Source organism: Carya illinoinensis, chromosome 6, assembly GCF_018687715.1.
Source record: "Carya illinoinensis cultivar Pawnee chromosome 6, C.illinoinensisPawnee_v1, whole genome shotgun sequence".
NCBI classification, from domain to species: Eukaryota; Viridiplantae; Streptophyta; class Magnoliopsida; order Fagales; family Juglandaceae; genus Carya; species Carya illinoinensis.
Window position 1 is genome coordinate 21,133,668 of NC_056757.1, and position 15,227 is coordinate 21,148,894.

Sequence of the window (15,227 nt, forward strand, 5' to 3'; positions counted from 1 at the left end):
GCAAAGGCTATGTTAGGCCGTGTGTGAGAGAGATACAGGAGTTTCCCTACCAATCTTTGGTATTGTTCTCTATTGATTACTTCTTCAGGTTTAGCTGGTTGAAGTCTTAGATTCGGTTCTATAGGTGTTTCTACAGCTTTACACCCTAATAAACCTGTTTCTCCAAGTACATCAAGAATATATTTTCGTTGGGAAACAAATATACCTTTCTTTGACCTTGCGAACTCCATGCCAAGAAAATATTTCAAGTTACCTAAGTCTTTGATTTCAAACTCCTTAGGAAGAATTTTCTTTAATCTCTCAATTTCATGTTGTCATCCCCTGTCAGAATAAAATCATCAACATAGATAGTAAGTATAGCTACTTTGCCTCCACCAATGTGTCTATAGAACATAGTGTGGTCAGCTTGACCTTTGCAGTAGCCGTGACTCTTTATCACCTTCCCAAAGCGTTCAAACCAAGCTCTAGGAGATTGTTTGAGTCCATACAAAGACTTCCTCAATCTGCACACCTTCCCCTTGCCTTCTTTGCCTTCAAATCCTGGTGGTTGATCCATAAAAACTTCCTCCTCTAGGTCTCCATTTAAGAAGGTATTCTTCACATCTAATTGATACAAGGGCCAGTTGGAATGGATTGCTAGGGATAATAACACATGGATTGAGTTCATCTTGGCTACGGGAGCAAAAGTTTCTTGGTAGTCAATTCAATATGTTTGAGTGAACCCCTTTGCCACAAGTCTTGCTTTGTACCTCTCTACACTACCATCGGCCTTGAATTTGACTGTAAATACCCATTTACAGCCCATAGTCTTCTTCCCCTCTGGTAGATCACCAATTTCCCAAGTGTCATTATCAATTAGTGAATTCATCTCTTCTTGAACGGCCAATCTCTATTTTGGGTGATCCAAGGCTTCCTGAATGGTTCTTGGAATAAACAGATGAGAAATATTGGATGTAAAGGCCTTATGGGTATTGGAGAGTCTATGATAGGACAAATATTTGGCAATAGGATGTGTGGTGCAGGTTCTAACTCCTTTCCTAAGGGCTATAGGTAAATTTAGATCAGCAGAATTGTCAACAAAAGGAGGAGTGGAAGAGTTACCTGGTTTATTGGAAGGACCGACTTGTAGAGTTGATGATGATTGGCCTTGCTCTGGATTGGAAGAAGGATTTCTATTATTTTGACGATCTCTTCTTCTAGTATAAACACGAAGTTCAGATGAGATAATCTCTGGTAGTATTTCTCCCCCTAGTTGGGCTTGTGGGATTGAGCTTACTTGGCATCAAATGGGGCGTCAAGAGGAATTGTGGTATTGTGGGATAGACGTGTTGTAGAAAGGGTGGAGGAGTTTATTGGAAATTATACGGTGGCTTGCTCTTTTAAGAGTGTAGCAGATAACTATCTTTGGGCTTTTGCAGGTGTTTATGGCGCCAATTTAGACAAAGACAAAAGCTTGTTATGGGATGAACTTGTTGGGATTCACAACTAGTGGGATCTCCCTTGGTGTATAGGGGGAGATTTCAACGTTGTGAGATTCCCAAGCGAAGCGTCGGGAAGTAGAAGATTACGGCCAGCAATGGAAGCTTTCTCGGAATGCATTTTCGATTTGAACTTGGTAGACTTGCTGTTAGTCGGTGGTACCGCTACATGGTCTAATAATCAGTCATGGTCACGACTGGATCGGTTTTTAATTTCACCGGAATGGGAATGTCATTATCCGGAGGTTTGGCAGAAGCGGTTGCCCCGTATTGGTTCAGATCATTGGCTGATTTTGCTCGATTGTGGAGGCATCTGTAAGGGTCGTCGGCCGTTTAAATTTGAGAATATGTGGCTGAAATCGGAAGGGTTTGTGGATAGGGTAAAACAGTGGTGGTCTTCCTACCAGTTCCAAGGTACTCCTAGTTTCATTTTTGCGGCAAAAATGAAAGCTCTCAAAAAAGATTTACGAGTATGGAACGTGGAATCCTTTGGCAACGTAGGGGAAATGAAAAAAGCGAAGTTGTTAGAAATCCAGGAGATTGAGAGACTGCAAGAGGTACAACACCTCACTCAGGCGGAACAAGAAAGGAAGGGTGAGCTGGTTGCAGAAGTTGAAAGGTTGATTCTTTTAGAAGAGATGTCTTGGCGCCAAAAATCAAGGGCTCTATGGTTGAAGGAAGGGGATCGGAGCACGGGTTTCTTCCACAGAATTGCAAACTCACACAGGATAAATAATAATATTGAGATGTTGAAGGTGGATGGAGAAGAGTGTAGAGATGAACAGGTAATCCAAAATCATGTTGTGGAATTCTATGAGAACCTACTCAAGGAGCAGGTGGGATGGCGGCCTCCACTGAATGGGCTGGATTTTAACACCATAGGCTTGAGTGATGCATCACGCCTAGAAAGGGACTTCGAAGAGAGGGAGGTTTTTGAACTAGTGAGGAAAATGGCAAAGGACAAGGCACCAGGACCCGATGGCTTCTCTATGGGTTTCTTTCAGGGTTGTTGGGAAGTTATTAAGGAAGACCTGCTGAAGGTCTTTCATGAGTTTTTCAGCGATGGAAGATTTGAAAAAAGCCTTAATACAACGTTCCTTGCTTTGATACCTAAGAAGGTGGGGGTGTCGGAAATTAAGGATTTCAGGCCTATTAGTCTAGTGAGTGGGGTGTATAAGATAATTTCCAAGGTACTTGCGAATAGACTGAGCGAGGTGATGGGGAAGATTGTTTGTCAACCTCAAAATGCTTTTGTAAAAGGAAGACAGATCCTGGATGCGGTGTTAATAGCTAATGAATGTCTTGATAGTCGAATGAAAGCCCGGAAAACAGGGATAGTGTGCAAACTTGATATGGAAAAGGCATATGATCATGTCAACTGGGATTTCCTCCTTCATTTACTAAGGAGGTGTGGTTTTGGAGAGCGATGGAGAACATGGATTCATTGGTGCATTTCATCGGCAAAATTCTCTATCTTATTGAATGGAGTGTCAGTGGGTTTTTTCCAGAGCTCACGTGGATTGAGACAAGGGGACCCATTATCACTCTTGCTATTTGTCATAGTCATGGAGGCGTTAAGCAGGATGCTATCGGCTTTGGTCGTGAATGGTGTTATATCAAGTTTCCCGATCGGAACCCCGAGTAGGGGTTTTATCAATATCTCCCACTTATTATTTGCAGATGATACTTTGATTATGTGCGAAGCAGACCAAAGGCAGGTTCAAGTGTTAAAGGCCCTACTTTTTTGTTTTGAGGCAGTCTCGGGATTGAAGGTAAATCTGGACAAATCAGAACTGGTGCCAATCGGGCTTGTTCCTAACACTCGCCTCTTGGCAAGAACGTTGGGTTGCAAGATAGCCTCTTTCCCTCTGACTTACTTGGGGCTTCCGTTGGGGAGTGTCTCGAGGGCTTCTTCAATATGGGATATAGTGATTGAGAAAATAGAGCGGCGTTTGGCGGGGTGGAAAAGAATGTACTTGTCCAAAGGTGGGAGAATCACTTTGATAAAAAGTACATTATCTAACCTACCTATATATTTCTTATCTCTATTCCCGATACCAGCAAGTGTGGCAACCCGTATTGAGAAGCTCCAACGAGATTTTCTGTGGGGGGGTTTGGGGGATGAATTCAAGTTTCATTTGGTTAAGTGGAAACAGGTGTGCCGCTCTATCCCGGGGGGAGGTTTGGGAGTTAGGAACCTAAGGGTTTTTAACTGGGCACTATTAGGCAAATGGCTATGAAGATTTGCCAGGGAACCAGATTCTCTATGGAAATTGGTCATTGAAAAGAAATATGGAGGCTTATGGGGAGAGTGGTGTACTAGGGAAGTTAGTGGGGCTTATGGAGTTGGATTGTGGAAACACATTAGAAGAGGCTGGGAGGTGTTCAATCGCTTTGTTAAGCTTCAGGTGGGTACAGGAACCAGGATTAAATTCTGGAGTGACATATGGTGTGATAGCAGGACTTTAAAAGACTTGTACCCCTCACTTTTTCAAATGGCAAGTGTAAAGGATTTATCAGTGGCAGATGCTATGGAGGTGTCGGGGGGACGGATTACTTGGAGCATTAATTTCGATAGAGCAGTTCAGGATTGGGAGATGAGTAGCATTGCTGATTTTTACAGTTTTATTTATTCTATAAGAGTTAACAGCCAGCAAGAAGATATCATGTGGTGGATTCCAGCAAGAAAAGGTATTTTCTCGGTCAAGTCTTTCTATAAGGCTCTCACCCCAGAGTCCAACTCTCACTTCCCTTGGAAAAAGATCTGGAGTCACAAGGCACCTCCAAAAGCTTCTTTCTTTGTATGGACAGCCTCTTTGGGTAAGATTCTTACCACTGATAATCTAAGGAAAAGAAGGATCATTATCGCAGATTGGTGTTGCATGTGCAAAGGAGAGGGAGAATCGGTAAATCATCTTCTGTTACATTGTGAGGTAGCAAGGACTCTATGGAACGAAGTGTTCGTTCGTTTGGCAATGGTTTGGGTGATGCCAAAAACGGTGGAGGCAACCGATTAGAGCTATGTGGAAGATGATCCCTATTTGCATCTTGTGGAGTTTGTGGAGGGAGCGCAACGAGCGGACTTTCGAAGACAAGGAAAGATCTATAGAGGAGCTTAAATTCTTTTTTTTTAGAACTCTTTGTAGTTGGGCCATTGCTGTAGATTTTAATGGCATGGGCCTTCGAGATTTTCTTGCCTCTAATGTATCCACTTAGGTGGGGTATCAGAGTTGTAATTCAGGCTTTTTGCCATTCTTTGATCAATATAATTATTTATTTATCAAAAAAAAGTATTTCTCCCCCTAGTTGTAAGCCATTCTTTGATCAATATAATTATTTATTTATCAAAAAAAAGTATTTCTCCCCCTAGTTGTAAGCCATTCTTTGATCAATATAATTATTTATTTATCAAAAAAAAGTATTTCTCCCCCTAGTTGTGAATCACTTATGCCTTGTACAGGTAGACTCGGATTTCCATTATTTTCACTAGATAAATTTTCTGTTTTCTGACATTCTAAAGGAGTATGGATGTTCATGTCAATGTCAATGAAAGCATTAGGAAAAAGATTAGAAGTTTGCCAAAACTCATCCTCACTTTTCTCTTTCTCCCCTTGAAGATAGTTATGGCTAAAGTAAGGCTGTTTTTCAAGGAAAAATACATCCATACTGATGTGAGTTTTCTTTGTAATAGGGTTAAAACATTTGTACCCTCTCTTATTAGGAGCATATCTGAGGAAATCACATTTTTCTGCCCTAGGGTCAAGTTTGGACCGAAGATGGGTCGGTATATGAACAAAAATAGTGCACCTAAAAACTTTTAGTTGTAAATTTGATGTTACTCAACAAGTAGGGAAAAGTTTCTTTAGGCAAGCTCAAGGAGTGATGTATTTCAAAACACGAATAGGCATCCTATTAATGAGATAACAGGCAGTCAAAATAGCATCACCCCATAAATATTTAGGAACATGCATAGAAAACATTAGGGCACTTGCAACCTCTAATAAATGACAATTTTTTCACTCTGCAATACCTTTTTGTTGTGGGGTGTTATGACAAGTAGATTGATGTTGAACACCTTTTTCTGACAAAAAAGTTCCTAAACATTTGTTGAGGTATGCAGTACCATTATCAGTTCTAAGGATACTTATTTGTGTTTGGAACTGATTTTCAACCATACGATAAAAATCCTGGAATAATTTTTCAACTTCAGATTTATCACTCATCAAATACACCCAACACAATCGTGTATGATTGTCAATAAATGTCACATACCATTTTTTTCCAGATGCAGTAGTGATTTTTGAGAGACCCCAAACATCATTATGAATTAAATAAAAAGGTTTTAAAGCACGATAACCTTTTGATTGATAAGTGTTCCGATGGCTCTTGGATAGATGCCAAGTATCACAATGAAGATAGTTGCAATTAACAATTTTAAATAAGCTGGGAAACAAATGTTTTAGATAGAGAAAACTAGGATGTCCAAGTCTAAGATGCCAAAGCATAATTTGTTCTTGTTTAGGCTTAGAACTAGTACTACTACTACTCAAACCCTGAGCTTGTTTAATATTGAATAGGGTCTCATCAAAATAATAGAGTCCATCAATCATCCTAGCACTGCCAATCATCCTCCCCGAGAGTTGGTCCTGAAATTCACAATGGGAATCAAAGAATATGACACGACAGTTAGAATCACGTGAGAGTTTACCAACAAACAACAAATTACAAGCAAGTTTAGGAACATGAAAGATATATTTTAGTTCAATTTTCTCAGAGATTTGGACAGAACCTGTTCCTGCAATGGACGAGAAACTTCCATCTGCAATTCAGACTTTTTTATTACCAGGACAAGGGTAATAAGATTGAAAAAATTGTGAAGTACTAGTCATATGGTCGGATGCAACAGAATCAATAATCAATGGTGCAAGAGTTAAGCCACAAGAGTAGGTACTAGGGGTATTACCTGTTTGGGCCAAGGAACGAGTAGGAGGACGGGATGTAGGAGTGGATTTCAGCAATTGAAGAAGATGATCCACCTGCTCAACACTTAGGAAATTAGCCTTTGCTTCATGACATTTCGACGACAATCTTCTCTTCGCACCTTTGAAAATACCTTTCCAAGTGGAGGTAATGGCTGCCTCCCTATAATCCTTCTCCTAACTTCATCAAATTCATTATGAAGTCCAGCCAAGAATTTAAAAATTTTGGCATTCTCCACCATCTTGTTATTATGATTGCAATAATCAGAATTTTTCCATTCATAATCATTGAATAAGTCTAAATCCTGCCAAAGTCCCTTAAGAACATTGAAATACTTAGTCACACTGCCTTCTCCTTGGTGAGTATTGCTGATTTTCTACTGCAATTCGTATATCTTAGAGTAATTTCCAAGGTCAGAATACATCTGACTAACATTGTCCCAGAGCTCCTTTGTAGTCGAATAGCACATGTAGTCGGCACTAATTTCTTCATCCATAGCATTCACAAGCCACGCCATCACCAGGGAATTTTCTGAATCCCATACAGCATAGGATGGGTCTGTTTTGTCGGGCTCCTTGGTTTCACCAGTCAAGTATCCTATCTTCCCTCTCCCTCAAATATACATCCTGACTGATTGTGACCATTGTAGGAAGTTAACTTCATTCAATCGTATGTTTGTAATTTGGACAGAGTATGGTTCAGAATGGGTAGGTTTTGGTTCTGGTTTGTTTTTTAATTTGGCCTCGTTTGAAGTATCAGCCATGGTAAAAGGCTTGACAGCAACAGAAGAGGGAATAGGGTTTTTAGATGAATCAGAAATGGAACCTTGCTCTTGATACCATCTAGAATGAGAGAATAATTTGTAGGAATAATTCTCATTAATTCGTAATGAAGGTACAAGGCAGTATAAATAGATTACAGCAGAAGGAAAAAGGAAAGAATAAATTAAATGCTAACTTCTAAGGAAACTAAATCTCCTAGAATATTCACACATTTACAGCCAATATCTCCTAGAATACAGCAGAGTTGACTAGGCAGATTTTTGGAAACTTTCCAACAGTTTGATTGTGGAAAAATATTCATTCTTTTCAGATGTTGAGGTGGGAGATTGCTCCAATATAAAGTTCTGGCATGATGTGGGTGTGATGCCCAATCTCTGAAAAGGACTTTATCGGTCTCGTTTAAACCTTTAGGGGAAAAGGATGCTTTGACGGCTGACAATTTGTGGAACCGAAATGGATCTCGTCACTTGGAAGTGGATTTTAATTGAGTAGTGCACATTTGGGAGTTAGACATCCTGGCCTTGTTCTTTGTCCAGGTGTACTAGATGAAAACAATATAATTTGGGCCCTATCCAGGGGGAGTTTGACGTGAAATTGTTATACAAGCCATTGTATCCTCATGTTTGGTTTCCTTTCCCAAGAAAAGTGTTTGGAGTAAAGCCTGTTTAGAATGATGTCTTTTCTTGGGAGGTGGCTCTAGGGAAAATCCTCACTCTGGTAACTTGAGGAAGCAACAGAAATAGTCATAAATTGGTGCTGCATGCGTGTGAGGGATGAGGAGACAATTTTACTACAGTGTGAAGTAGCTAGTGCATTTTGACTCGCTGTTTTCAGTCTTTTTGGACTGAGATGGGTACTATCATGGCAGGTGGTGGATTTCTTTCTTTACTGGGAAGTTTGGTTTGGTAGCTCACATAGTGAATGATCCCAATTTGTCTACTATGGTGCTTTTGGTTTTAGAGGACTGGTAGTAGTTTTTAGGATTCAGAGAACAACATGGAGGAGTTAACGGATTTTAAATCTATATCTTTTTGCTCTTTCTACCTTGGTGTCTCTCATATACACTTCCTATATACTGGGTACCACCTTTTGCTCATTAATATAATTATCTTGTAAAAATTCAAGAAGTAAATTTTTTATCGAAATTGTTGTTTGTATATGCAAATATAGCTAATAGTCTTTACCATCATTCTCTCTTTATTAAAGAGACTGAAGGGTGCTGTCGCAGACTCACAGGTTAAATGCCACATGAGTGTGCCAGTTAGATTACCTATTAAACAAAGAGAAAACAGTATAAGTACGGGTAGTTGTGTTTGTCCTTGATGCTTTGAAATATATTTTTTTGCACTATCTTTTTTTTTTTTTTCTTTGGTTAGTTCTATGCATATGCAAAATTATTCCCTACTTTAACATTGGGCAACACTCGTATTCTAGAGTTGGAATCAATTTTGGAAGTTTGTGGAATCTTTCTATTTTATAAGTACAGTTTGTGGATTCTTAGGCGTTTTATACATGTCAAGCTATAGAAATGATGTAGACTGGTTTTGAGTCTGACCACTATTAATGGCTTGATGTTTGAAAAACTGGGTTGTATCTTTCAGGCTATTGACACAAGAGACGCCTTAGCAAAGTCAATTTATGCCTGTTTGTTTGAGTGGCTGGTAGAACAGATCAACAAATCTCTTGCGGTAGGCAAAAGGCGTACTGGCAGATCCATCAGCATTCTTGATATCTATGGCTTTGAATCATTTGATGTATGTTTCTTTTGTTAACTCTCTCTAGTCCCTCCTATAAAAAAATTCTCTCTAATCCTCCCTCCTCCTGTCTCTTTTCTCTCATGTGGTAATTATTATGCCATATAATTGCTTCTCCAGAGGAATAGCTTTGAACAGTTCTGCATAAATTATGCAAATGAGAGATTGCAGCAACACTTTAATCGTCATCTATTCAAGTTGGAACAAGAGGTATTATCTTATATTTTCTTTGTATAAGTATGAAAAGGATGCAAGCATAAAACCAAACAGAGTTGATCAACCCTTGATTCCTTTGGCTTTCATGGAATACAGTTGAGCTCTTTCAAATATTTGCACAAGCCAAACTGGAATACTTATTGTTAAAGCCTAGTTTAAAACCAAATTTCCATTCTGATTTCTTGTATTCTCTTTAGTAAACACAGGACAAACCTTTTTCTTTTCTTTTTTTCCTCACAATGTTTTGTATTGATATGTTAAGATAACTGTTCAGAAAATGGATGAGAAAAGAAAGTGAAAAGTAAAATATTTGACCTCTATAATCTGAAAGTGCTCTGCTGCTGAAGCATAAAACTCTATGATCTCTATAAAAACAATTTTGAGCTTGGGTGATATCACCAGAAAAAGAATTGAACATGAAGTTGTAATGTATGTTAACAGAAGCTTGCTTGCTTCTAGTGATTATTCATGTTCTTTCTCAGGAATATATCCAAGATGGCATTGACTGGGCAAAAGTTGATTTCGAAGACAACCAAGATTGTCTTAGTCTTTTTGAAAAGGTACAGGACTTGATGCATCATATCTGGTGTATGCATTATTTCACAATTCCTAGTATAGAACATAATTAGTAATTTTCATGTTACTGTTCTGTAGAGGTTATTTCATTAGGAAAGTAAAGGTTTCCTTGCTTTCAGAAATTGTAGAAAAATTGTGGGTGGATTTGATTTTGTCCTCGTATTTTATTTGGTCACATGTCCCCAGGGAAGAAAAGTTAGTTCGTTAGATGCTTGCTTATTTATGAAATCTTTTTACTTAAATAAAAAAATAGATGTTTGTTTGATACATCATATGGAAGTTGACAGATCTGCATATTATCTTTTGTTAAAAATGAAAACTTTAATAAATATTTGTCTGCCAACATTCTATGTTAATTGTTGGGGTTTGCCATTACTAAGCCATTTCGGCTGTACAAGAAATTAAGTGAACGAGTTGGGAAAGATATTCTCTGAAATTGTAATGATATTTGTTTATCATAAGTTCCAGAGATCCTGGTTGCCTTTTTGGGTTTGAAGTATGATTGCTTAATTTTTGTTACATGCCATTATTGATGGTTTTATAGTATTAAAAAATGGGAAATACTCATAAGAATAAGGGGCTTATATAACATGTAGATGGAATCCAAAAGAGTTCAGTTGCCCGGCAAAAAATCTTGGGGATATTTTCTATGGCTATTCCCCTCTTGTCACACCGGTAAAAGTTCTTGACTTCATTGGCATTACCAATGTTATATTCTAGGATTTCCAATGTTAGTAATGGGATAATTTTTCATCCTCAATTGGGATCTTTTGGATTGCCAATCCTTTCTTGGAAATCGCACATCAAGATTCAGCCTGCTGTGAACTGTTTTGATGTTAAGTAATACTTGGGAATGTTGCTATCCATTAAAATATAATTTAGTTCTTGAAAGGTTTGGCAACAGAGCAAAAGCGTACCATGTGTACATCTTTTTTCAGTTATGCTTAAGTAAATACTATATGTTAATTACATTTATTAATAGCAAGCCTTGATACAGCATGATCCTAGTGCTTTTGTCAAACTCAGGTGGAAATCTTGCTCACAGAGACATCTTCTCAAACTCTCATATAACCAGAACAAAACCATTTTCTTTTAGTGATTCATTTGGCTTTCAATATCTCTGTTAGATATTTAGAACACTATCAAGATTGCTGGTTGAAGTGTGTTTCTCTTAGATACCGAAAAGTATTCATATAGAGACCTGCGTAAATTTAGAAATCAGAGCCCTTAAACTTATACATAAAAAAAAGAAATGTTTTTTGTACCAGTAACCAGTTTATGGATTGACTTCATTTTTCAAGTAATCCGAAGGATCTTCTATAATTTCACACGTGAGGGGTGATTTCTTGGATGGCATCAACCTGAATTCCAAGCCCTATCGCTTGGGAATAAATGCTCTGCTTGCCGGAGAAAAATGAAGCCTTTAAAATTTTAAATTCATCCCTGAAAGCGGATAAAGGTTTAAACCTATTCATCTATCCTATCCCTTGCTTTACTCTTCTCAGAAAAATGTTATCGTTCTCATGAATCTTGATCTGCCTGCTGGCATTGATAGAAATTGATTGAACAGAGCCCTTGTAGTCTTTAATTGTTCTAATTTATGAACAGAGGAAAAGGCAGTTTTCCTAGTACATAGGGAATATTGAAGAGAGGTTCCAATTGAACTGAGCCATGCAGAACTTATAGTTTTTCCTTTCTTTTCCTGCCTGTGTTCAATGAAAATATTAATATGATCATTAATGATAACTGATATTCTAACGCCATTGGCAATAATGCCTTTTATCATTGGCAAAATAAATTTATATATTGCATCTCTTGAAATGGTTTCAATCTTATATGCAGAAACCATTGGGGCTATTATCCCTGTTAGATGAGGAGTCAACTTTTCCAAATGGCACGGATTTGACCTTTGCCAACAAACTGAAGCAGCATCTGAATTCAAATTCTTGTTTCAGAGGAGAACGAGGAAAAGCCTTTTCCGTCTGTCACTATGCAGGGGAGGTATTTCTTTGTTCTTGATTGATACTTCATCATTTTCTCTCCTTCAGTAATGTCTCAATTGGTACCACTTATCATCAGATGATCTGATCTAGCAACCTCCTTTATTTTATTTTATTTTTTAATTTTTTTATTTTTATTTTAGAATAAGTAAATCATTTGTCTGACCCTGTTTATGTCACATTTAAACCAATGTCCAGTGCTTTTATGTTTGCGATGTTTTCAGAATGTCAAGTACCAAATATTCTTTCTGTTGACAAAAAGCCCAATTCAAAAAAGAGTTATTCTATTCTAAAGCCGGTCTACAGAGCACACCATCCATATCACTTAAATGGTAAAATTTGATTTGTAAGATTCAAATTTTAAAATTTATCCTCCAAATCAAATTATGCCATGTAAGCACTTTACTAGGTGTGCTCCACACACCAGTTTGAGAATAGAATTTTTCTTAAAAAAACACTTTAATTCTTTTGGTTGATTTTGTCCTTGCTACCTGACTGTTAGATAGTTCAACTTGCCCCTCCACTCAGGTTATGTATGACACCACTGGATTCCTGGAGAAGAACAGGGATTTATTGCATCTTGATTCAATTCAACTTTTGTCGTCATGCTCTTGCCGCCTTCCTCAGATATTTGCTTCCAGTATGCTTGCACAATCTGAGAAACCTGCAGTTGGTCCTTCATATAAATCAGGTGGAGCAGATTCCCAAAAGCTAAGTGTCACAACAAAATTTAAGGTACACTGGTTTTGATTTGTGAATATTTCAGTACTTGATTTGGATTTGGAATCTACAATAAACTCAGTTGAAATTATTATGAAATTTATGGTTTTGTGGAAGGCTAGTTTATTTGTGTTGATATTGATGAATAGGCAGCATTAAGAAGTCTTTAATCTATATTTCTTGAGATTTGATTATATTCCAATATATCCATCATTGAGTGGGATTTCATTGCACAATGTTCAGGATTATCTAGTTACACAATGATATTGAAAATAGCCTTCAGCAACTTCTATTTTTTAAAGTACTAATAATGTAACTAACCTTCAGTTGCTTGGTTTCAAGCAAACAAAGACTTTGCTTACCGTCATGATTCAATTTTTATTTTTGTACCTTTTTTCAAGCCAAAGCCTAGCGTATTGGTTTATGTGGAAGAAGCCATCTGAACTGTCCGTCATACATGTTCTCACTTCATGCATTGTTTCACACTCAGTTTCGAGACATCCTCTACAAACTTTGGCATAAATATGGGGATTCTTAGGCTTTGAACTTGGCTAAAGTGCCATAAAAGTGGTATGTTCATGTTGATGGTTTATGCAATGTAAATGAACTTTAAAGCCAGAACATAAGTGTTGGTGAAGTATGTAAACTTCTTGTAGTTGAACTTTAGTCACTGCACCCAGAGGTGGTTTACAGAAGCAAATACAAGTTCAATGACCCTGATCCTCCCACAATTGAACTGAAATGCTTGTTCATGATATCTTGACATTTGGTAGTATAACACTTTTCTTTTTTAACGGATTTGAACTTTAGATTGTCTTTAGGAGATAACTTTTGTATATACCATGTACATAATGTTTCTACTTTTTCTAAAAGGTTTTTTTATGACATAGGAAAGAAAATGTTTTCACCCAGAAGTGGAATTATTCTGCTGGAGTTTGACACTTCTTGCATTTCTTTTATCTTGTTCTAAAAAGAATCTATATGGTCTTATTTTATTTTTTATTTTTCATGGGGTTTGTCAGTCATTCCATTAGTATGTGGACATGTCTCACTCAGTTGACTAAGATAGCAGTTTTTAGGATGCAATGGTCTTATTAAATCACCAATTGTCTGAAAAGTTTAAGTTGATGGAAGAGATGAGGTTTGATTATTTAATTTATATTCTAAAGCTTCATCTTATGTTTGGGATAGATTCCCTTTTAATAAGTGGGCTTTACATGTGGAATACTAAAATTGGGATAGAATAGTTCGCAACCACTGCTTTGATATCAAGTTAAATCATTATTTGTCTCAAAAGTTTAAACTGTTGGGAAGAGATAAATTTAATTGTGTAATTCATACTCTAATAGGTCTTAGGTTTGAAAGCATTATATAAGCATCCTTTATGAGAGAGTAAAGCTTACCATTTGTGCTAGGAAGAGAAATTTCTTCCCAGCACAGTTTATTCTTCTGCTCACTTTATTTCGTTCATACACTTTATTTTCTTGTTTTTGTATTTAGGGTCAATTATTCCAGTTGATGCAACGCCTAGAGAGCACGACCCCTCATTTCATTCGTTGTATTAAGGCCAATAACTCCCAGTCTCCTGGATTGTATGAGCAAGGACTTGTTCTGCAGCAGTTAAGATGTTGCGGAGTCCTAGAAGTAGTTCGAATATCAAGATGTGGCTTTCCCACCAGAATGTCCCACCAGAAGTTTGCCCGGAGGTAATAAAGATCTTATTTTATCTTCAGTTACAACTTTACAAATTCTTATATATTTCATGGTTGGTGGTTGGTTACTAAATTTATCTTTTTCATTTGTTTTTTTTTGTTGGGGGGGGGGGGGGGGGGTTGAATCTTATGCCAGATATGGTTTTCTTCTGCTGGAGAATGTTGCATACCAGGATCCACTTAGTGTTTCAGTTGCAATTCTTCATCAGTTCAATATCTTGCCCGAAATGTATCAAGTGGGCTATACGAAGTTGTTCTTTCGTACTGGACAGGTAACTTCCATATTATATTGGTTGTTGAGTAAATTATTTTCATTTAGGGTTTTTTTTTTGGGGGGGGGGGGGGGGGGGGGATGGTGGTGCTTGGAGTTGATGAGAAGTGCTAAATCCACAAAGGGATCTCACAAAAGTAAACTCACAAATCGACATGGCTTGATGTGATGCATTAGATATGCTTTATAGTTAAAATAACTTCACAAATTTTTGGGAAGCATTTCTATGCGTTAATCCATGTGTAAATTTTTTGGAAGATGAAGTTGCATGGGTTCATAAAGCTATTCAGGTCCTGCCTTCCATTGGGATTACAGGTTGTACCTCCACAATAGGTGCAATGGGTTTTATGTTGCTGATTCTCAATTTGGATTAATTACATTTAATTCCATGAACTAAATACCTCTCGCTTACACATATATCTAAGTGTAACTTAGGTCCCATTTTATGGTTTTGGTGTTAGTTTGCCCCATCCATTGAAAACCATCATTAATTTGTAGGGTAATATATTAATGGGAAAAACTATCCTTAGCATTATAATCAAACCTTTATATGTGCCATGAAGGTTAATTTTCTTTCTCTTATGTATTTCTGGTTGACTCAATATCAGTTTTTGAGGGCTTAACTGACAAAAAATTCAAATTAGCTTTTGAGTTGATTGAGTAAAGTTTTATGGGTGTAAGTTAAAAACTGATGTGGTAGTTCATGGGGGGAAATGTACTTAACCATTTCTTTTAATT

General features: G+C 37.4%; 1 protein-coding gene across 3 annotated transcripts in view; it reads left to right on the forward strand.

Moving 5' to 3' along the window:
- LOC122314234 (myosin-1-like) overlaps positions 1–15,227 on the forward strand; it is a 46,406-nt gene that overhangs the window by 17,488 nt on the left and 13,691 nt on the right. For all 3 annotated transcript variants that reach the window (XM_043129704.1, XM_043129701.1, XM_043129703.1), the window contains 7 exons: positions 8,842–8,994; positions 9,115–9,204; positions 9,693–9,770; positions 11,629–11,787; positions 12,315–12,521; positions 14,007–14,212; positions 14,355–14,490. In XM_043129704.1, the coding sequence (XP_042985638.1) occupies positions 8,842–8,994; positions 9,115–9,204; positions 9,693–9,770; positions 11,629–11,787; positions 12,315–12,521; positions 14,007–14,212; positions 14,355–14,490 (1,029 nt within the window). The remainder of the gene's footprint in view (positions 1–8,841; positions 8,995–9,114; positions 9,205–9,692; positions 9,771–11,628; positions 11,788–12,314; positions 12,522–14,006; positions 14,213–14,354; positions 14,491–15,227) is intronic.